At 45.1% G+C, this 24,070-nt stretch overlaps 1 protein-coding gene across 2 annotated transcripts; it reads left to right on the top strand.

The window, feature by feature from the left end:
• The first annotated feature begins 7,332 nt into the window (after positions 1-7,332).
• On the top strand, positions 7,333-23,869 carry NEU3 (neuraminidase 3). Of its 2 annotated transcripts, none has more exons than XM_081798853.1 (3): positions 7,333-7,696; positions 12,475-12,686; positions 18,687-23,869. In XM_081798853.1, exons 1-3 carry the CDS (start codon positions 7,672-7,674, stop codon positions 19,764-19,766), a joined length of 1,317 nt encoding a protein of 438 aa, XP_081654979.1. In that variant the 5' UTR covers positions 7,333-7,671; the 3' UTR covers positions 19,767-23,869. The 2 variants fall into 2 exon arrangements, with proteins under 2 accessions (XP_081654979.1, XP_081654977.1); XM_081798851.1 differs by having other exon boundaries at positions 7,589-7,696; positions 12,394-12,686.
• The last annotated feature ends 201 nt before the right edge of the window (positions 23,870-24,070 follow it).

The following is a 24,070-nucleotide window of genomic DNA, read 5'->3' on the forward strand; positions in this document are numbered from 1 at the left end:
AGGTGAATTGTTAGAACTTCAGCTGGTTTGCTTGGGAGAGAAGTGATTTGGGTACAAAATGCTTGTTAAAGAAGAATGGCAACTGTTTCGTTGTCTTGCAGCCAGATCCCTCCTACAGTCTATCAAGCCAACCTTAGATCTGTTCGAAGACCACAGTAAGGAACTCGAAATTTTTTGTAGTGGGTCTTGTCTCCTGTGAGGGAGCTTTGGCCCTTGGCAGGGGAGATTTCCCTCTGACAAACAAACCCTGTGACAATGGGAAACCATTGATGAGTATTGAATAGTATTCAGAACCTTAGTTCCCCGTATTTGGTTTATAATGCTGTAGAAGGTGACCCACTGGAGAATGAGAAACTGTTAGGAGAGGTAATCTACCATGAGCCCTGAGTACCCCTGTGTGTTCTTGCTTCGTATGAATGTAAGACACTGACCCCTTCCTGGGCATATCTCAGTGTTCTGTTGACAGCAATCTTGAGAGATGAAATAATGTCTCTTCCCAAGGAGCAGGTTTCCCTACTGTGCATTATAAAAATGTTGAATCCCTCAAGCTCAGGGTTCTTTCCCTATGACACATTCCCCCTGCATGTATGTGTAGGTATCCGTCAAGGCCTACCCCAAGTCACTTTTTTTGGGGGGGCATGGAGAACTGGCACAAACATCATGCTCATGTTGCTTCTTGTAAGCATAAAGTTCTCTTATCTCTGATCTGGGAGTCTCCCGTCACTTGCCAGTTGCAAGTAGGATAAAATTCCAGACCTTTCATCGATTACTCTGACAGTTTGGGTAACGAGGATGGGATCCTGACAGACATGGCTTTCTAAAAGAGAAAGGACATGGGTCCGGTGAGGGAATATGAGAAAATAACTTGGGGTCTAGTAGGAAATGCTGCTGAGCAAGCGGGTAAGGGTCCCTCATTGTCCCACCTGTTAATATTTCAAGGCTAAATAGCAAGAGGTAGGATTGAAACACATTGCCCAAATGGTACTTAGGTTGTTACTCACTCTTCTCTGGACAGGAGGAGGAAAGGATGTTTTGATAACAAGGCAGCATGCTTGTGGCCCCAGCTGAAGGCCCTATGGCTGTGACTGATGAGTCGAGCGTTCCCCAAAGGCGAAATAGATGGTGTCAGCAAAAAAGATACAGAGCTTTGAATGGACCAAATATATTCGGAGTTTGTTGAGTCCAAGGAGGTAGCCATTTGAAATGAAAGTAAATACATGACCTTGTTTACTGGCACAAAGTCAGTCTCCCTCTGTAAACCCCTAATCCTTCTCTCACTCTTTTTTAAGGAAAGACCTTCTTTATGCTGGGGATTTTTGAGGAGGAGAGGGACTCTCTTTTTATAGCTCTGTTGAATATAAGCATCTAGGTCACTATCCTACTTGGTCCCATGGAGACAGGAAGCCCTGGGCACAGGGATGGTCAGAAGTACCAAGGAGCGTGGAGCAGATCCATGGTAGTAATGCAAGGCAGGCAAAAAAACAAAAAAAACCAAACCCAGCTCCTGAGCCCTAGGTGCTTGTTGGAGCCAAGAGATACACAAGGAAGAGGAGGCACTGACCCTGGAGCAGGAGTCTAAGGAGAAGAGGCCTTCCCACTGACCCAGCTGCTCCCTGCAGGCTAGCCTCTCCCACTCCCTTCATATCTTCACACTCTTTGCTGGGATGGAGTATAATCTTTTGGTGGCTGTGCCTTCCAATCTTAGATTGCCTGGTTTGAGTTCCTATAGTTGGAGACAGGGGGCGGTGGGGAGAAGTGCCTGAATTCATGTGGCAACGTTTGGGCAAAGTCTGTAGTGGGAAAGGAAAATGAGCGACAGCAGGGGAGCCTCTGAACTGATTCAGTTACTACTGTTTTATGGCTTTCACAGTAATGTGTTACTGGTAGCAATTATCCACTCAATTGAACTGTGAAAGTTTGTAAGTCTCCCATTCAGGGACTACTGCATATAGAGAAGTGATTCCTGGCTTCTCTTGAGTAGTGTAACAAACTATAGAATCCTAAGAGGAGAGAAAGGAAAATGAACAGCTTTAGTTGAAAACTTGGTGACTGCTGGAGTACTCAGGCCATTTCCCAGTATAGCAGTGCTACATGTCCTTTGCAGGCACCAAGTACACCCTTTTAAAAAGTTGGACAGCCAGAGGCACCTGGGTGGCTGAGTGTCCAACTCTCGGTTTCCACTCAGGTCATGATCTCGGGGTCATGAGATCGAGCCCTGCGTCAGTCTCTGTACTGGTTGTGGAGCCTGCTTAAGATTCTCTCTCCCTCTCAAAAAAACAAAAACAAAAATTGGACAGCCAGGAGGCTATTACTGAGCTATTGCTGAAACAATATCCGACCCATGGAAGCCTGGTAAGTGACCTAACACCCCCATTTTGGGTTATGTGAAATTAGAGGTGAAACTAACAAAAAGTGCAGCAGCCTTCCCTAGTCAAATGGAAATGTTGTGTTCTGGGGATGCAGCCAGCTGTCCATCTTAGTTTTACATGAAGTGATAAGTCACTCCTTTGGAAGAACTGTATTCCCCACTCAGCTGCCTGGAGCTGACCCTTAATTCACAGAGACTTCCCTAATCAAATGCCTGGGCCTGGTTCACTGATGGTCCAGCTAAGTTAAGAGCTGTTGGTGTCAAGTGATGGTTCTGGAAACTGACTACAGTAAAGGCTGATCAGCACAATGGGCTGAATTGAAAACTGTTACCCGTGTCCTAGACAATCCCTAGGGACCAGACATGTTAAATTTTTACTAACTCAGGCTATTGCCAATGGCCTAGTCTTCTGGTCTGTCACTTGGAAGACACAGACTGTCAGATTAAAGACACCCTTGGGGGCCACAAACTAAAAATTGCAGCTATTAAACTGGGTCACATGTAAATGTCCATCGTGGGGGTTCATTCTCTGATGAGACCAACTGGGAATCAAGTTGCTGATGGAGCCTGTAACCACTCAGATTGCCACCATCATTGCCTGGATTCATCCTCATACCAGTCATGGCCTTACATGCATCATCGTAGCCTGGGCACAGAGTAAAAGATTGATGGTTCTGATGCAGAGGCTACCGCTACAGGCCAAGCTTGTGACTCCTGTTAAAAGTCTTTGTCTAGCACAGGCCTGGACTCCACCCAGTCCTGACTGACTCTATCAGACCTTTGGTTTCTCTTGGGGTTATCAGTAGTGCCTCAACACTGTTGCCACTTTTTCAGGTTACAGTTTACAATGTTGCTGTTCTAGTCAATCAGCCAACTCCAACCACACTGTTTTGATTTTGAAACTAATCTGTCTCGTGTTACTGTTTTTCTTGACCACATACAGTCTGACAGTGGTGAATCTATTACAAAAACCACTCAACAGAAGGCTGATAGTCAAGGTCTTTGATGGGCCTTCCACTCCACAAGCATCGACTATCATAGTATGTTGGGACTGACTACTCAAAAAATGTACTCAAAAGATTTCTACTTACCTCATCCTGGTCAGTATACCTTCGTAAGGCAGTTTGGCCACTGAATATGGCTGTTCCCGGAAAGCAGTCACTTTTTACTGCCATACTAGAAATCTCCAGGAAAGAAGAACCAATAGTTTGTGTATATATGAAGAGATGTATTATAAGAAAATGGCTCTCATGATAATGGAGGCCTAAAGGTCCCATAATCTGCTGTCTGCAAGCTGGAGACCCAGGAGAGAGAGCCAGTGGTGTAGCTCCAGTCTGAATCAGAAGGCCCAAGAACCAAGAGAACTGATGGTATAAGTTCCAGTCCAGAAGCAGGAAAGGCCTCGTCCTAGCTTGAAGACAGGCAGATAGAATGAATTCTCCCTTACCCCAACTTTTGTTCTATTCAGGTCTCCAACAGATTGGACAGCAAAAACATTTTGCTTTACTGAGTCTCCTGAGCCAAATAGTAATCTCATCAAGGAACACCCTCAGACGTACCCAAAATGTTGTTTAACCAAGTATCTGGGGACCTCGTGTTCCGGTCAAATTGACATTTAAAATTAGCTGCTTGTGGTGCAATGATCAGAAAGAGAGACTGGAGAGTGTTGTGTAGATTTATTCTGGAAATTCAGTATTCTGCCCTGACCATTGCTAGGCATGATGTTATCTTTGCCCTAACAGCATCCGCAGGCCAGCCTTGTTGCTACAACTTCCAGGTGGCAGCCTAGCCAAAAGGAGGCTAGAATATTCTCATTCAATTCTGGTTCAGGCACCTGGATCCTCTTGTTGGTTGACATGGTCCTTGGAGCCTTCCTCTCAAAGGAAAATGGCCTAGTACAAGTCTCCCAAACTATTGCAGACTCCTTAAACTTGACTGACTGGTTTGACATCCCCTGCTAGATGGCTGTCACCATAATTTAGTCATTAACCTACTGAGAAGTCTATCAGAAACATCAGGGGCACTTTCAGCTCCCATACCTCTCCTGCAAAACACGTCACAACCTGTAGGTGTCTCCCTAACCCCCATTCTAGTAGCTATTGCTCTCTTTTCCTATGGGGTGGACAAATGCCACCTGGCTGGTAGTGTGTACCTGTGGGACAGTTTGGGCCAATTGCCATCAGGCTGTCTTTCCAAAAATAAGGACTGTTCTCAATTATTCTAAGTTAATGGGAACTCTGAAGCCTACCAGGTGCCTAGGAGGCCTCATTAGTGACAGTCAACTGCTGTTCCCTGAATGATGTAGGTCCTACTTGGGAGGCCCAACAGTTTAAACAGGTATCACATATGCCCTCAGGACTGTACCTTATATGTGGAAGCCAGACATTAACTTGCCCCCCTCCCTGAAAACATGGTGCCTTGCACCATAGGGAGGATCATAAGCAACCTTTAAGTGTTTAAGGAAGCACCATCATTAGATCATGTATCCCTCAGATGACTGTGGAGATTGCTCCAAAATGAGGCTACCTTTGGTTACATGGAGGAGCTTTCTGGAGGGGTGGCTTATTCATGCACATTCTGCAAGAAGTTATCTGCAAGCAGTTTTGATTTTGAAACTAATCTGTCTCGTGTTACTGTTTTTCTTGACCACAGACAGTCTGACAATGGTGAATCTTCTATTAGAGATTTATCTTATTTGAGATGTCATCTTATTTGAAATGTTGATATGAAATTCATCCCTGACTTTAGCTGAAGCCGTCAGTGATACCACCTCAGCCCTGTAAGGCATTCAGGTGAGTCTCAACTCACTGGCCAGTGTGGTTATGGGTGATAGAATGGCCCTCGACTTCTCTGTGGGCCAAGGTAGGTCTCCAATCACGAGTACATCCTGCTGTACCTGGATTAATCCCTCAGGCTGGGTATAGAGCCAATACAGAAATTAGAGAATGCCACCTGGCTTTCTAAGGCAGACCTTGATGTATGGTTGGGTTTTTTTGGATGCCATTTTTCTAGCTAGTTGAGTCCTGGCCCTCGGTTGATTCCTGACCAGTTCTGCAGGTGGTCTCATCCTGTTGCTTGGAGTTCTGTTGATAGTATGCTAATTAAATGTTGTATGAAACCATTAGAATGGATTTGGTCCCTTTTCTGTCAGATTAATCAGTGGCCAATAGAAAATTCATCAGAAGTCATCTGTACAAGTTTCTGTGAAGGCTGGAAGAGGAGTAACTTTTAAAGCAGGAAAGCCTGGGAGGTTCTCATATAGGAAGTGAAACCTGTTTGATCTAGCCATGAGTGAGGATTAGTACCAAGTGTGTTCATTTTACAGATGAGGAACCTAAGGCACAGAAGGTTGCCAAGGTCACCGAGTTCGGGAGTGGGAAGTCAGAATTTAAATCTCTTTCCCTCCAGATATAGCGATTGCTACTCACTGTTTTGGGCATAAGACTGAGACCACCAGTCAAAGAAGAATTGAGAAAAATTTGGCATTAGCTTTAGATATTTTTCTTTTTTTTTTTTAAGATTTTATTTATTTATTTGAGAGAGAGAGAGAGCATGGGGGGGCAGGGTCAGAGGGAGAAGCAGACTCCCTGCTGAGCAGGGAGCTCCATGTGGGACTGGATCCTGGGACTCCAGGATCACCTTAAGATATTTTTCTAAAACTGACTAGGTGATTGATCTACAGAGTTGGTGATTGTGAGTTTGGAGAAGTCTGGGTGAAGAACCCTAGGATTTTGTATGAGCCAATCTTTGAAAACTAAGATATTTTTTAAAAATTTTAAATAAAACTGAAATATTTAATAAGATTTAAAGAAGAATAAAATGAACCACCTTAAGATAAATTACCAATACAATTGAAGTCCCTTGGGTATTCTTAATCATGTCCTACTCTCTACACTCCCTGAAGTAACTACTACCCTGAATTTAGTATTTATTATTCCTATGCATTTTCTTCCTGTCTATCCATTAATATGTTACTGTTTTATATGTTTTAAAACTATATATGGTATTTGTAGTAGTAGTCCCAAGACTACCCCTAGGTTCATAGATCTGCTAGAAGGACTCACAGGACTCAGCATTGTAGTTGCACTCACAGCTAAGATTTATTACAGCAATGTAGTAAGGACACATTGGCTCAGAAGAAAAAAACACAGCGGAGTCTGAAAGAATCCATGTGTAGTATTTCTTATGCTTCTCCCTCTCATTGAGGGGTTGCATTAAGCACAATTTCCCCCCAGCAAGGAAAATGCAGCATGTGTACCATGTTTCTGCCTAAGGAATCCATTAGAGACTCAGCACTCACAGTTTTATTGAGGGCTGGTATGTGGGCACCCTCTGCCTAGCATGTACCAAAATTCCAGACTCCCAGAAGAAAAGCAGGTGTTCAGAATAAACCATATTGTGTTCAGTCTGTGCACAGTCTACATTAACTGAACTCTAGTGTAGAAAAAGCTGTCCTCTCTCCTCCATTTATTTATTCAATTATATCAATATGAACTCATGGATTTTTATTCAGTGGCTTGTAATACTATTATTTTCGCACTCGATATATAATCATGCAGACCCATTTAAAATTATACATATAATTTTTATTTTTTTTAAGGACGGGTGTCCATTGCTCTGGATCTCCCCGTCCTTTTTGCGGAGTCCTCTCTTGCCGGCCGGAACCTTTTTTTGGCTCTCAGGCTGTCCGGGGAAATTTTAGGCGGTGATACCTATCAACTGACAGGCGACCCAATAGGTAGGAGCGTGGGACTAGGGGACTGAGGGGAGGGAGAGAGGGGGAGGAAGTGAAAGGGTGCGGGGCGGAGCCAGGGAGCTGCGCGGCCGGGGGGAACCGCGGAAGGCCCAGGGCCTGAACCAAACTAAGGGCTGCCCTGGAGCGGGTGGTGGTCCGAGAGGAAGAGGCAAGTCCCGTGCCGCTTCTGGGACGCTGCTAGAGGCGAAAGACCGAAAGGACGGCCGCGGCTCCGCAACGAGGGGGCGGGGTCTCGGTTGCGTCCGTCCCACGGGGCGGGGCTGAGTCTGGGGAGCGGCCAACCGCTAGTCCAACAGCCGGCTGGCTGCGGCCTCCGCGCGTCCGCGCCCCCGCTTCCGGGCCTGCTATTCTGGGAGTCCGGGGACTGTCGGTCTCCCCGTCTCCTCGTGGGTTTTGTCGCCCTGTAGTTTTCGTGGCTTGCTTCCGAGTCCTCTGCAGTCTCTCTCTCCCCCACTCCTGCCTCCGTCTCCCCAGCCTGGCTCATTCTCCCGCGCCTCGGTGTCCGAGACCTGAGGGCTGCCCGGCGCCGAGCTCTGCCCCGAGAGAGATGGAGGAGCCGGGGTCCCGCGCAGGTGAGCGGGGCTGCGACACTGCAGAGATCCCCCCAAAGTGGGGCACTGTGAGTGTGGGGACAGGTTCGGCGGCACCGTCTGGACTTAGGAAATCCAGTCTGGGGGAGAATATTGAGTCAGAGCCACGACCTCAGGCGTGGATCTCAGACGTGGCCGGAGAGTATTCTTGGCTGGTCTATTTTTGTTTTCCTTCGAGTGAAGCCAAACCTAAACCTTAGAGTTACCATTTTAGAGATGAAAGGGAACTGAGCCTGGGGCAACCCTTCTTTCTAGAGAGGGGTGTGGGGGTCGTAGAGAGTCCCCAGCTGGAACTTAGAGGACCTGGATCTTGGTCCAGGTTTGCTACTGACCTATTGAGAGGCCTTATATAAGCTACTCCCCTCTGTAGTCCTGAGTTTTCCCATGTGTACAGTGAGAGGGGTTTGGAGTACTGGATCTCCAAAGGCCTGACAAAGGATGGGTGCTGTTTAAATATTAGTTGTTACGAGTAAATAAGTGAGTTAGGGAGGCCTCCTTCTGGGGTTCACTGGAAGCTGCCTGGTGCACTGAATTAACTGGAATCTTTGGAATTACGTTGTTCATTACAGTGCTGAGAAATAGGTGGCATTATCCCCTTTACAAGCGAGGAAACAGAGGTACAGAGAGAAGGCAGACTCCAAAGTCCAGGCCACACTATACTCTCTCCCAGTAAGAGAGCAGGGGGACTTGATTGAAAGGTGATCATATGGAGCAGCAATTAATAACTTGAGTTCTTGACTAAAATGAACAACTCCAAAGCAGAACTCTTTGATTCTTCAGAAGATACTGATTCTTCTCTATCCTTAGTTCCCAGTATATGGTTTGTGTGAAATAGTTTGGGTTTCAGTGCCAGAGTCATCATCTATGTTATGTAACCACTGTCATCAACGTGATCAGCATAATCATAATTAATAAAATTAATAAATAATAAAAAGTAATGATAGTGACTCCAGTTGTTATAGTGAGAGCAAAGCCTAAGTGAAATTTGAAGACATCAAAATTTATAATACTTATATAGTGCTTTAAAGTTTATAAAGCACTTTTGAGTGGTTCTTCATATTGGTCATCTTAGGTAGGTATTATCCACATTTTACAAGCAAGGAGTCCAAGATCTACAGAGATTAAGTGACTAGCCCAAGGTCACACAGAAGTGTAGCTGGGACTCGAATGAAGTCCCGTTTGACAAGCTGTGCTTCTACTTTGGTGCTCTCCCTGCTTCCTCTCCCTTTCCTTTTTCCTAGTCCCACCTCCCCACTCCATGCCTATCCTGTGCTCTATTCTTATCACCCAGAGAATTCCTGTTTTCATGTTAACTAATAATGTTAACTAATAATCAATCATATGTTGACTGATGATTAATAGTGTTGGTAGTAACTCATAATTAAAGTGTGGGTTCATAAGAATTTAAAATATGATCTTTCCCAGAGGCATAGAGGGATTTAAATGCTTTTAAGAAGAGAGTTGTTCACTGTTATCATCATCATCACCCACAGATTTCAAGGAATAAAAACTACAGTTGACCCTTGAACAACACAGTTTTGAACTACACGGTTTCACTTATATAAGCATTTCTTTCAGTAAATGTAGTACAATACTATAAATGCATTTTCTCTGACTTGTGATTTTCTTAACATTTTTTCTCTAACATTATGATAAGAATACAGTATATCATACATATAACATGCAAAATATGTGTTAATTGACTTTATATTATTGGTAAGGTTTCCAGTCAACAGTAGGCTATCCATAGTTAGGTTTTTGGGCACTCAAAAGTTATACATGAATTTATGACTGCCGGGGGGGCGGTGGTTAGTGCCCCTAATCCCTGTGTTGTTGAAGGGTCAACTGTAGAATGTGTAGTGATTGAAAGTCTAAAAATAACTGCCATATATTGAGCTCATACTATGTAATGGGCTCTATAACAGCCACTTTAACTTTTTAACTTAATTCTCTCAGCAACTCTACTGAATTTTATACATGAAGATCCTGAAGCATTAGGAAAGTTAAATAACCTGCCCAAGGTCATGTAGTCCCTAGTGTGGTCCAAATCCTGTCTAACCATTAGACCAGCTTGGCTCCAGGATAGATGTTTACTTAGAAAAAGCCACATCCTCCCTGGCAGGAGAGCCTGAATTGAGGAGAGAGAGATGTGCTCTAGTACTGCGTGAAGAAGACATTTCACACTTGTTTTTCAATTCTGCTACTGAGTGCCCAGAATTGGAGTGAGGAGAGGCTTTTCTTCTGGACTCTGGAGACCACTCCCCCAGTCCCCTCATGATAATGAGCCATGGTTCTTCTTTCTTTTAAGTCAGAAACAAGTGACCAAATGAATCATTCATATACTCTTGGATAAGTTTGTCGCGATTGAAACTAGGCAGCTCTAGCCAAAAGCAGTGCAACTTTTTCTTTCAGTTTATTACCCACAGGCTACCTGGGAGATTGGTCTAAAATGCATACTTGAGGGCGCCTGGGTGGCTCAGTCGGTTAAGCGACTGCCTTCGGCTCAGGTCATGATCCTGGAGTCCCGGGATCAAGTCCCACATCGGGCTCCCTGCTCGGCAGGGAGTCTGCTTCTCCCTCTGACCCTCTTCCCTCTCGTGCTCTCTGTCTCTCATTCTCTCTCTCAAATAAATAAATAAAATCTTTAAAAAAAAATAAAATAAAATAAAATGCATACTTGATCATGCCATTCCTCTGCCAAAAACTCTTGAGTGGCCCCCTCTCTGTGTGATAAACACCTTAATAAGGTATCAAAGCCTCCCAGGACCTGGACTCTGCTGATCCCTCAGTCCCACCTTTGCATTCTACTATAGTCCTACCACACAACCAATAGTCCCCACAGTTCACTCTGTTTTCTGTCCTTTGTAGGCTTTTCACATCCACTCCCTCTGCCCTTTTCACCTCCCAGCTGGCTGACCATCCTTTAGGATCCAGCTCACCCACTCATTCAGTCATTCAGCAGGTTTTCATCAAGTGCCTATCAATCACCAGGCATGGTTCTGGGTATAAAGATGTAGCGGTGAATAGAACAGACCTATCCCTGCCCTTCATGGAGCTTCTGTTCTGTAATATGTATTAAACAAGTATGATCTGGATGATAAGTGGCATGGAGAACAGAGCAGAGAGAGGGGATAGGGAGGAGCAGGGGAGTTGTCAGTGAAGGCCTTCTCAATTAGATGACATTTGAACAGAGCTGAAGGAGTTGAGGGAGTGAGCTCTTGGTTATCTGAAAGGAGAATGTACCAGAAAGGAGTGTAGGATATGAGACAGGAGCTCACTTGGCTGCCCTGATCTGGACAGATGCTCTTTTTCTGTTTTCCTCCACACTCTCATGGTTACCTCTAATGTGGCACTTACTGCATGGTATTGTAATTGTCCATGTATGTCTGTTTCCCTCACTTGGATGCGGGTTTCTTGAAGGCAGGGACTTCTGATTCCTTTCTGTCACCTCAGCACCTACGTTATGGCCTGACTTGGGAGTGGGCACCCAGAAATATTTATTAAATAAATGAATAAGGCTTTCTGAGCCTCGTTTTTATAGCCTGACAATTTTTACAAGTGATTTATAAAAGAAGGGTTGGATGACAGATGGTGAGAGGGAAAAAAAAAAAGAATTCTAAGCCTGGTTCTGTCTGGCTTAATTCCCTTTTTGGGACTCTGAGAAGTAGAATACCTGATTTTCTTTGAGAAGCATACCTGGAGACTTATATTTTCAGCATTTATAGCAGGCTAGCTAACCCGTACCATGGTGGATAAAATATAACAAAGTCCTTTATAGCTGAAATTGCAAGGAAGTAAGAGAAATTCCCAGGGGCCTAGAAACCAAGAGTAAACTGAAAACCAGAGTAGTTAGCCCCTTAACCTGACCTCAGCTGCCTGGGTGTTTGCTCATCTCACTTACGTAGAAGTTTGGGCTTTAATAGACCTGGTGTTGCAGTGAATGCAACTGTGGGCCCACATGGGTTAGACTCTCATTGGAACTGAGATCCCTGCATGAAGCTAAGTCCCTTGAAAGTCCACACCCTTTGATGGGGTGAACTAGGCAAAAAGAATTCTCACTACTGACCCGGAGAGATGACAAAGAAGATTGCCTCATATCATAGGCTCTAGTAGAGGGAAGAAGTTTCCCCAGAGAATTCTTAACCACAGGCATTTCCTCATATGGATTTGGATTTATATTTACATTACACGAATGGCCTAAGAACTCCAAAGATAGTGACATTAGAAACCATCCAGGCTGGCGATACCCCTGGATGCTTGCAGAAGCACATGCAGAATCTCTCTGGAGAGACATCCTTTTTTTTTTTTTAAGATATTATTTATTTATTTATTTGACAGAGAGAGACACAGCGAGAGAGGGAACACAAGCAGGGGGAGTGGAAGAGGGAGAAGCAGGCTTCCTGTGGAACAGGGAGCCCGATGTGGGGCTCGATCCCAGCACCCTGGGATCATGACCTGAGCCAAAGGCAAACGCTTAACAACTGAGCCACCCAGGCGCCCCTGGAGAGACACACTTGACACAGGCTCAGGCTATGTAGGATTTCCATAGAGTCTAGAGGATAGATTTGTTCAGTGAGCATGCGTATTGCTTGCTTTGTGCTTTTGAGACCATGATATTACTTTTGTATAAAAAAATTAACATTTGAGTAAATCTTTGCCTCCCTGTGTGTGATCTCCAGAAATGGGATGATAGAGCAGAACTTGTACGCAGGGCAGCATTCGGATATGGACACACATTTAGCTGCCTCCTGTCCTTGCAGAGGTCATGGAAGAAGTGACATCGTGCTCCTTCAACAGCCCTCTGTTCCAGCAGGAAGACAAGAGAGGGGTCACCTACCGGATCCCAGCCCTGCTGTACATCCCCCCCACCCACACCTTCCTGGCCTTTGCAGAGAAGCGCTCCACGAGCAGGGATGAGGATGCTCTCCACCTGGTGCTGAGGCGAGGGTTGAGGACTGGGCACTCGGTACAGGTGACTCCTCCTCCCAGATCTGGCTCCGAGCCTCACTCTCTCTCCACATTGCTTAGACTACTTCAGGGTCTGTGCCGTTTCCTGTCCGTGCTGGAAAAGCCCTGTGCGGAAGGAAGGAAAAAAAAAGAAACCAATCAAGGCAATGGCTCTCACTTACTGAGTACTGACTGTGTGCCAGGCACACATTGGACCCCCAACAGCTACTCTGTGACACAGGAATGGTTGTCAGTCACATTTTACAGATGAGGAAACTGAGGCTCAGAGATGTTGCCCCTTGTTCAAGGTCACACAGCTATAAGGAAGCACAGAAGCAGGCTTTAAACTCCATCTCTGATTCCAGAAGCCTCTGTGGTTCATTCAGATTCAACTAACACGCCGTGTGCTTTTCATTCACATTCTCTTTTGTTCTTATAAGTCAGCCAGGGAGGTAAGCACTGTTGGTTCAGTTTTCTGGTGAGGGATCCTGGTCCTCCAGGAGGTAGGTAGCTTGTTCAAGACCACAACTAGCAGATGGTGGGGGTGAGGATAACCACAATCCTCCTTCCTGCGTGTTTTATGTGAGGTGCATAGTAGCCCAGTTGTACAGGAGGAAAGAGGATGAGTGATTTGCCTCAGGCACACGCCTCCCAAGCAGCAGAACTGGGGTTGGAGGCCTCACCTCTAAGTGGCACATCTTCACTGCATTTTTAGAGGACAGTGTTTGCTGCCTCTGGGACTGTGAGGATAGGGTTATTTCAGATCCCATTTGTCTTTTCTCCTGCAGAGCCGGCTCAAGTGAGGATCAAATGGTTGAGATCATGTGATCAAATGAGGATCAAATTGAGAGTCTTTTGTAAACAAACAAACAAACATAGATGTCTTTATAATAGGCACTCTAATCCCCCTAACCTGCCCTGGTTTTCTACCCACAGAAATATCACCACTTCTTACCAGACCATGCCTATCCCATAACCTCAGTGCCCAGCCGTCACAAGCATTCACAGATGCGTCCATTTTGACTCATTCTCCCTTCTCTGTATTTTATCACTTACATTCTCTGACTTACCTGATTGTAGAATCTCGAAGGTAGAAGAATCAGCAGCCTAACTTCTTTCCCAGTGCAGAGATCTTCTGTATTCCCTTGGTAGCTACTAAGAGCTTAGGGGTTAAGAACATGGCTTTGGAGTCAGGCTTTGGGGACCATTTATTGGCAGTGTGACCTTGGATTTGACTCTTGTCTGTTTCATCATCTGTAAAATGTAATTAATAATAGCAGTTACATAGTAGGAACTCAACATTAGTCATCTCCCCATAAAGGGTCTGCTTACACAACTCCTCGAGTGAGGAACTTGATCCTGTGGCAACTGTTAACTTTTGTTTTTGGAATGAGACAACCTATACTTTAGAATCACCCATTGGTCTTCTGGGACATTTAATCTATATATAATATAAAGTCATTTTTCCAGAGAATGCTCTTGATGTACCTAAAAGCAGTGTTCATGCCCTCTGAGCCTTCTGATTTCGGGGCTCACCAGCTTCAGTTCTTTTAGTGGCTTGTGAGGCCACAGTCTTGATTTGCTTTCTGGTCCCTTGAAAGCTATGATTACTGCCTTTGTGATTTGATCTGGAATGTCCGCGTCCTTTTTCAAAGAGTGGTACTCTGAATTTCGGGCTCCAAGGATAGACTGACCAGCTCAGCAATGAGGTGGCTATACCATTTTGTATCTCTTTAACTCAGTCTAATGTAAAGTAGCATCTGCGTTTTGTGGCAGCTGCGTAATGCAGGGTGACTAATATTAAGTAGACTGTCAGCCAAAACCTCTGAATCCTTTTCACATTTACTGCTTTTATAAAAAATTTTAAATTATAGTAAAATATACCTAACATAAAATTTTCCATCTTAACCATTTTCCGTGTACATTGCAGTATTGTTAACTAGAGGCACATTGTTGCGCACCAGATCTCTAGAACTTTTCCATCATTCATGGCCGCTACTTTATACCCTTCGAACAACTCCTCGGTTCCCCCTCCCCCAGCCCCTAGCCACCACCTTTCTTCTTTGTTTTTATGAATTTCTAGATACTTTATTTATTTATTTATTTTATTTTAAGGTTTGTTTTTTTTTTTTTTGACACAGAGAGACACAGCGAGAGAGGGAACACAAGCAGGGGGAGAGGGAGAAGCGAAGCAGGCTTCCCGCGGAGTAGGCAGCCCGATGCAGGACTCAAACCCAGGACCCTGGGATCATGACCTGAGCCGAAGGCAGACGCTTAACCGACTGAGCCACCCAGGCACCCCGAGTTTCTAGATACTTTAAATACCCCATATAAGTGGAATCATCCAGTATTTGCCTTTTAGTGATTGGCTTATTTCACTTGCATAATGCCCTCAAAGTTCGTTTGTGTGGTAGCGTAGGACAGGATTTCCTTTTTTAAGGCTGAATAATATTCCACTGTGTGTGTATATACCACATTTTGTTTATCCATCCATTGATAGACACTTGTGTCTCCTACTGCTGCTATGAATATGGGTATACAAATATCTCCTCAGGACCTTGCTTTTAATTCTTTTGGGTATATATCTAGAGGTGGAATTATTGGGTCATATGGTAATTCTATTTTTAATTTTTTGAGGACCCTCCATACTGTTTGCCACAATGACTTTAATATCTTATATTCCCACCAGGAGTGTACAGGGTGCCAATTTCTCCATACCCTTGCCAACACTTATTATTTATTTTTGATAGTAATCATCTTAGTGGATGTGCAGTGATATCTTGTTGTGGTTTTGATTTCCATTTCCCTAATTGTTAGTGATAGTGAGTGATATTTTCATTATGCTTGTTGGCCATTATGTTTGCTGTTCCTTATTTTTTTTTTTTTAAGATTTTATTTATTTGAGAGACAGCAAGCATGGTGGGGGCAGGGCAGAGGGAGAGGGAGAAGCCGACTCTCCACTGAGCAGGGAGCCCGACACGGGGCTCGATCCCAGGACCCCGGGGATCATGACCCGAGCCCAAGGCAGACACTTAACTGGTTGAACCACCCAGGCGCCCCTGTTTGCTGTTCTTTAATCATGCTTCTCATCCAGATTTTCAAACCCAAGACTTGATCTATCTCTGTCAAGCCTCAGCTTGTTTATGTCCCATTGCTCCAGCTGGTTGAGATCATTTAGATTCTAATGCTTTCATGTTTCAGTTACTGTTTCTTTCAGCTTTGTGTTAACTTTATCTTAGACATATCTGGCCCAGATCATTTTCTCCTCTTAGCCAGTAAGAATGGTTGCACTTCTGACTTCACACTGACTAGACTGGACAATAACTAAGTTGAATTTGGCACATATGTTTGAAGTGTTTACAGTGCACCAGGCACTCTGGTACAGAATGGGCTGCCCCAGAGGTATTGAGTTCCCTGTCCCTTGACCAGTCAAGGAGAGACTGAATGGCCTTGATTCAAAAGGCTTAGAGGGAAATCTTCTATAGGATGGGAGTTAGTTCTAGGTCCTTATGACTCTGAGATTCTCTGATGTGAGCTTTGCTTAATAATATGTTTTGCCCATTTATTCAGGAATTAAATGTTTTGTTTCGCATAGTTAATACATTCATGTGGCATACATGGTATAAAATGCTATAAAAAGGTATATATCCCATTCTTAGTGCCCTACTTCCTATAGGTTGTCACCATTGTTTCTTATGTACCCTTCTAGTGCTTTTTCTTACAGAAACAAAGAAATACAAGTATATATTCTTAATACTCTCCTTTAAAACTTTTTAACATGAAGTGATAAAACACATATGTAGAAAGCATAAAACATAACATAAATGTCCAGTGCACAAAACATGAATGTCACCCCTGTGAATTGACAAATCCAACACTTGTGGACTCATCACTTAGCTCAAGAAATAGAATATTACCAGCACCTCAGAAACTTCTCTTATCCCCCCTGTCTTAAAGGTAATTGCTATCCTGATTTATAGCTCTAGAGTTTAGTTTTGCTTGTTTTTTTTTTTTTTTTTTAAGTAGACTCTACACCCAACGGGGACTTGAACTCATGACCCCAAGATCAACATGCTCTACCGACTGAGCCAGCCAGGTGCCCCTAGTTTTGCCTGTTTTTCATCTTTATTCTTAATGTTTGTCTTCTTCTGTTAAGTGGAGGTTTATCCAAACAATTGTGTACAGGCTGCTCTGAATATTCTTGTATGTGTTTTCACTACTGTGTGCGTGCATTTTTGTTGGGTTTCTATCTAGAAAGGGCATTACTGGGTCATAGGTTAGGTTTACGTTGCACTGCAGCAGATAATGCCATCCAGTTTTCTAGAGTGGTGGCCGTGAGAGCAAGTCTACGTCAGTTTCACCCTTACTCTATGCATTTAGCTCTTTAAAGTTCCATCTTAAAGCATTGTTTTAATGTTTTATCTGTCATCTCTAGTCTCAGTGGAAAGCTTGGTTCAAATTACCTAGTTTGCTGTTACTGGATTTTTCTTCTTATTTCTTATGCAAAAAGTAGATACTACATACATTGCCTGTACTTTGCTTTGTTCATTTAACAATATATTATGGAGATCTTTCTATCTCAATGTGTAGAGGCCTTTCTTTTTTCTTTTTCATCTCTTGCATTGTATGTTCATTTAACCAGTCCCCTACTGATGAATATTTGGGTTCACAATGTTTTGTTGTTCCAAGCAATACCACAGTGAGTAATCTTGTATATACTTAATTTGATGAGCAGAGATATTTTAGGATAAATTCCCAGAACTGGGCATGCTGGGAAAGGATAAATGTGTCTGGAATTTTGATACACCCTACATTAATGTTGAACCATTTTGCACTTCGGTCCATATAAGAGAGTGCCTGTTTCTTCAGATTTTTGTCAACAGAATAGTGTCAAAGTTTATGATGTTGCCAGTTGGTTAGATGAAAAGTACCACCTCAATTTTAATTTTAATTTGCTTTTCTCTTTTTATATGTGAGGTTGAACATGTTTTAATTGTTTTTCCCTCTTTCTTTGAGTCGCCTGATCTTGCTTTTTGCCCATTTCATTTCGGTTTCTGGAAATTTTCTTACCAATTTCTAATATAGTTTTTTAGAATATATTAAGGAGATTAGGTCTTTCTTTGTGATATGTCTGATTAGGCATTATCTCATTTTAGCCTTACACCAACTCCTGTGTGAGCAAGTTATTACTGCTTAGGACTGTGAGCATGTTATTACATTTTCCATTTAACTGATGAAGAAATTGAGGTAAAGTAAGTTTAAGTAACTTGTCCAAGGTCACACAGGAAGTGATGAGGGCTGCTTTGAACTAGGTAACTCTGACTCCATGCTTGAGTTTTTAATGACAGTGTTATGAATTGCCTCCCCAGGATAGTAGAGGAAGGGGAAAAAATCTTTGTTTTAAATTTCCCTTTATTTGCCTAAATTCCATATGTGTCTGCCTTGCTTTACTTTTCTTCATTTTCTTTTTGTTTTTCCCCCCTCTTCCTTCCCTTTTTCTTTCTTTAAAAAAATACTTATTTTGCTCCTATCATGTGCTAGGCACTGGAGATACAAAGTTAGAATAATTTGATTTCTATCCTCAAAAGACTCATAATCTAGGAAAGGAGCCAGTCACATAAAAAATTATGATTACTATATAATAAGTGCTGTAACTCTTCTGTATGTATAAAGAGGAAGCCACCAATTGCTTTTGGGAGGGGATGGTGGGGGAGGAAGTTTCATAGAAAGCTTTACAAAGGAGGTGACTTTTGAGTTTGGAGGGTGAATTGGGCATCTAGACAAAGTGAGGAAGAGTGTTCTAGACAGAGAGGACAGCATGTACAGTATCTAGCATTGCCTCTTCCCAGCTTTATAAATCATCCTGTAATATTTGAGAATTAGTGAATATTAGTGAATACTTCATGATTCCATAGATTTTAATACCATTTATTTCTTATTGCTGAAAAATACTAATGCTTTCAATGAGCCTCATGTCTTCCTATTAGTCTCTCACTCCTGCTCTCTCTCCCTTCCCCTTGTCTAGTGGGGACCCCTGAAGCCGTTGCTGGAAGCCACATTACCTGGGCATCGGACCATGAACCCCTGTCCTGTGTGGGAGCAGAAGAGTGGCTGCGTATACCTATTCTTCATCTGTGTGCGGGGCCATGTCACCGAGCGTCAACAGGTCATGTCAGGCAGGAATGCGGCCCGCCTCTGCTTCATCTGCAGTCAGGACGCTGGCTGCTCATGGAGCGAGGTGAGGGACCTGACTGAAGAGGTTATTGGTGCAGAGGTGAAGCGTTGGGCCACATTTGCTGTGGGCCCGGGTCATGGCATCCAGCTGCAGTCGGGGAGGCTGGTCATCCCTGCATATGCCTACTACATCCCCTACTGGTTCATTTGCTTCCGGCTACCATGTAAAGCCAAGCCTCATTCCCTAATGATCTACAGTGATGACCTAGGGGCCACATGGCACCATGGCAGACTCATTAAGCCCATGGCAACAGTGGAGTGCGAAGTGGCAGAGGTGACCGGGAGGGCTGGCGACGCTGTGCTGTATTGCAGCGCCCGGACACCAAATAGGTGCCGGGCCGAGGCTTTCAGCATTAACCATGGTGAATGCTTTCAGAGGCCAGCCCTGAGCCCTCAGCTCTGTGAGCCCCCGCATGGCTGCCAAGGCAGCGTGGTGAGTTTCCGGCCCGGGGAGATCCTTCAAGTGTACCAGGACCCTAATGGCAAAGATGCTCCTACCGTTCAGCAGAGCCCTCTGCTGGACAGCGCACTGAGGCTAGAGCAGGAAGCTGGAATGCTGTCTGAATCTTGGCTCTTGTACTCACACCCAACCAGTAAGAAGCGGAGGGTCAACTTAGGCATCTACCTCAACCAGACCCCCTTGGGTGCTGCCTGCTGGTCCCGACCCTGGATCTTGCACTGCGGGCCCTGTGGCTACTCTGATTTGGCTGCTTTGGAAAAGGAGGGCTTGTTTGGGTGTTTGTTTGAGTGTGGGACCAAGCGAGAGTGTGAGCAGATTGCCTTCCGCCTGTTTACAAACCAAGAGATCCTGAGCCACATGAATGAGGACTGCAGCAGCCCTGGTAAGAGCTCTGAGCCATCTGAAAACTAAAAATTGGCTTAGGCCCCAATTTTCCTTAGAAAGGAAACCACAGAAGGCAACCACAGGATGATGAAGGCCAGGTTAATAGAGGTTATTGAAGTCTACAGAGAATCCAAAAACTTAATATTCTGCTCTCCACTTCTTTTCACTTCTCCAAAGAGCAAAAGGAAAATTGTGCTGTAGTTACTGCAGTGGGAAGAACTATGTGTTGGGAAACCATGATGTGGTCCTGGCTTGCTCTGGGACCTTGGACGTGTCCCCTGAACTCTCCGGGCCTCAGGTCGTCTCCATCTGTAAAATGAGAGGATTGGCTCTGTGATTTTTCTTCTTCCCATTCCTAGGAAAGGCAGAGTGCCTGCATGCTCCGTGATCGGCAAGTCCTGGCTGCATGGGTCTCTGATAGGACTCTGATCTCTAAGTGGAAGTCAGAGGACTCATCTTTTCCGGTGACTCACCACTCATCCAGGTGTGAGGCCACAAGCAGGTGTCCTGGCACAAAGGAAGATCTGGATGGTTTGTTCTGGATTTAATAACAAATACACCCTCACCCTTCTAATCATGCTCAGAACTCTGCAGGCTCTCTGTCCTAGAGGAATTGGGCAGAACAGTAGAATCATGAGGTCACCTACCTTCTCCAGCTTTGCAGCTCTGCTCAATCTTCCCTTCCTCCTCCAGAACCCTTATTTCCTAGGGAGAAAATAAGAAACTCAAAGCCAGTGGCCCCTGATAATGGTACTTATTGTTTCTGAGGGCATTACTCCTATGAAAGATGACCCTGAAGTTCAGGTATTAGGATGGTTCCTGATGAGAAAAGGACGTGGATTAGGACGTTAAAGCATTGGCTAGCACTTTCCATGGTCTCTGCCCTCAAAAAGCTCACAGTTTATGGGGCTAGAAGTGGGAGAGAATTCAAGATAATCAATGCAGCGGGTTTGTAGATGTTGGGCTTTAAGTTGGGGTTATGGTAGCTCCTGATGTCATTGTCTTAGTTGCATCTTCATTGTGCTTGGAGTCAGCTGTCCCAGGGCTTGGCCACGCCACTGGGTTTTCCTCAGGTCTGTTTTTCTCAGAATATTGTTCTGGCCTAGCCACTCCTTTACTTATTAGAAAGGTCTCTGGACCCCAGACCTCTGAATCAGGCCTATTTTTTTGTACCTACTACAATCACTATTTGTGAAGTAGGGGTGCCCCTTTGTTTGATAGGTTTGGGGCTGAAATTTGCCAGTGCTGGGTATCTCAGATGATACTAGATTGGTTGCTCATATTTTAGAATCTTTCCCCTGTAGCTTGTTAATGTAACAGAAATTTGGTCATGAAAGACTTGGGTTTTCTCCCTATTTTAGGAGAAGAAATACCTTTGACTTGTATCAGATAACTAAATTTGGTGCTGAGTAATGGCCCGGAGAGTGAGTCTTAGTTGCAGAATATAGCCCAGGAGGCTGGAGGCTGCAGTTGCACCTGTCATATGGGGGAGAGCCCTCCAGGATGAAAGTAGGAGATTAACTTCACATACTTCTGCATATGGCTTAAGTCCATGGCTTAGAGTGACTTTTTAAAATTCCCTTAGGCTCTCTTCCATTTGTCAAAGTTATCCACCCAGTACACAGTTATGCTCACTCATTCACTCATTTATACATTTATCTAAATATTCTTGAGAGCCTGTGCATAATGTAAGGTGCTTTCTATTGCCATTCCCTGGTTGAAAAGCATCTGTGGCTCCATTTGCCTGCTAGAGGGGGTTTACATTTAGTCTGGCATGTAGGGCCTTCAGTTGTTGGGGGAGATAATGCATACTCATCTCTGCTGCTTTGTATGAAGCCCACTGTCAGAGAAGACCCCTGTCAAGTGGGCAGTGGAGGGGGCGGCAGAGTTGGTGGTACAGGGGGGAACCGGGGAAGGGCAGCCCTCTCCTGAGTACTAGAAGCTTCTTGTTCTGCAAAGCTTTCCTGAGCACCATACCCCCAAAGAGATAGGAATAGCGGGGATGGCTTCCTTCTCCAACAAGGTCTAAAGGATGAAGAGAATGAAAATAGCAAGACTTCCTTGGGGCCATCCAAGAAGGGAGTCGGGGAGGGACCTCAGTCACATGCCAGTGCGAACCACAGATGTCCAGGACCAGCCCTCAAAAGATGTCTTATCCTTCTCCGAACTGCCGTTCCCTTTCTCCTTCCCCTTTGCTTTATGTTTGCTTCTCCTTAGTGATTAGCAGTGAAACTCTTGATAGGCAGAGGGCCTGTGTGCATCGTTCAGGACTGGCAAGCAAAGAGGGTTTGGGGACAGAGGTAATCCCGAATGAGGATTAGGGAGAGGAACAGAGTGGGCAATGGCAGCTATGGAGAAAAAGAACAGCAGGGTAGGAGTCCCGGCACCTTTAGGAAGAGAGAGAAACACGGCCCAGGTAAGAGACCTAGGCTGGAGAGGCAGTGTAGGTGGTGGCCGCTGTGAAGAAGAAATGACAACAAGCTGGAGCTGTTTCCTGACACGTGTGGGAAGGGCCAGAGGCCCGCACAGGCCAGCAATTTAGGCTACAGATACGTTCCTACCCAGCCCTGTCACCTGAAGCTGGCTTAACTTGTTCATGTTCCGGGTGACCAACAGAGACACCTGTAGGCACTCCTGACTTGTTTGTGCCAATTCTTCAAGGTCTTCAGGGCCCTGGGACTGATCCCATGACACTGGTATCCTAACTGAGCCCGTTCCAGGCCCTCTCAGGTTGGTAGAATGAAAAAGATGGGACAGGTGATGGCAGTTGCGAAGAAAAGAAAAGCAGACTGGAGACCTCTAATCTAGAGGCATGAAGAGAGGCCTACAGAGGCTCTGGTCCCTTTGCCCCCACATGCAAGCCCCCCCCCCGCCCATCTTTGAACCCTTAGAATGGATCCATCCAGCACACACGGTGCACCACTGGGAGAGCAAGAAAGCAAAAGTAGGGGCCTCCTGCTGCTGGTAGGTATCCAGATCCACCTCCCATCCCTTCAACCTGCTGAGCCTGCTCAGGCTCCCAACCTCCTGATGCCCTCACCCCTAGACCCCTACTGTTCACTTCAGTCCCTGGTTATTTGGGTGCTTTACTTGGATCTGTTTCTCCCGGTCACCAGTCTCCCCTCCTATCCTTGGGATATCATGCAACTGTAGCCATAGATAAGAGACACGGCACCCTGTCTGTTGGGTAGCCCAAGGGACCCACAGAGATCAACCTAAGGCTGCCCCGCCTCCTCTCCAGGGCAGTAGGCTTCAATGCTTCTGCTTCAGCCGGCTTAGGCTGCTCAGTCTTCTTCGGTAGGCTGTGCATTTTCCCCACTGCATTAGTCTGTGGGTCGTGTCATCCCTTTCTGTGCTCCCACAGTGCCCAGTTAGGGCCTCTCTTTAGCCATTACCGCAGGGTGTGGTGTGTTACTGTTGTCTGTCTTGTGCCTTCGTGGCCTCTGCTAGGCTGTGAATTGAGGGCCAAGTCTGTATGAATCCTCTCTCCATCCTTTTTACCTTGAATTACAACGATTTCTTTATAAATACAGGCTTTTTCTGTTGTGTTCTGAATTCCCTGAAGGTAAGGACTGTGCCTGATTCCTCTCCCTGTCCTCTGCCCCCAGTACAGACTGGACAGCAGTAAGGTTCTGCCCAATGAATCAAGGAGTCAAAGATCCTTGGCCTTCTGGAGCTAAGTGAGAAGGCCAGAGCGAGCCCCCCCCCCCAAAAGGGAGGGGCATGTTGCCTCCCTTTCTGAATTGGATAGCGTTCTAAACCCACTGAACACCCATCCGAAATGAGTCTTCTCTCTGCTGGCCTGCTTCCAGGACAGTCACAGGACTTCCTGGTAAAGAGCTTTTCTCTGGCTTCAGCTGAGTCCTGCCTGGGTTGTCTCAGGATCACAGCCCAAGCCCAAAGCCAAGCGTCGGTTTGGGTTTTCATTTCAGTGGTATCGCCCCTCTGTCCCTGATTGGTGTTTCTGTAACTGCCCCTCCTCCAGGACTCCAGGGGCGACACCGTGGTTCAGTGTGTTCTGAGCATGTCTTGGTTCTGTGATACCAAGTTCCAGAAGTGCCCTCCGTACTGTAGAAACTACCAGGACTCTTGGAAACAAGGGAGATGAATAAAGAGCTTAATTTTGGTGACTGCTGTTTGTGTGTTTTGTTGTTGTTGTCAAACTGTGAGGTGATTTTTTTTTTTAAAGATTTTATTTATTTATTTGAGAGAGAGAGAATGAGAGAGAGCACATGAGAGGGGGGAGGGTCAGAGGGAGAAGCAGACTCCCTGCTGAGCAGGAAGCCGGATGCGGGACTCAATCCTGGGACTCCAGGATCATGACCTGAGCC

This window comes from Leptonychotes weddellii, chromosome 11, assembly GCF_054177405.1.
Source record: "Leptonychotes weddellii isolate Sample4059 chromosome 11, ASM5417740v2, whole genome shotgun sequence".
Classification (NCBI taxonomy): domain Eukaryota; kingdom Metazoa; phylum Chordata; class Mammalia; order Carnivora; family Phocidae; genus Leptonychotes; species Leptonychotes weddellii.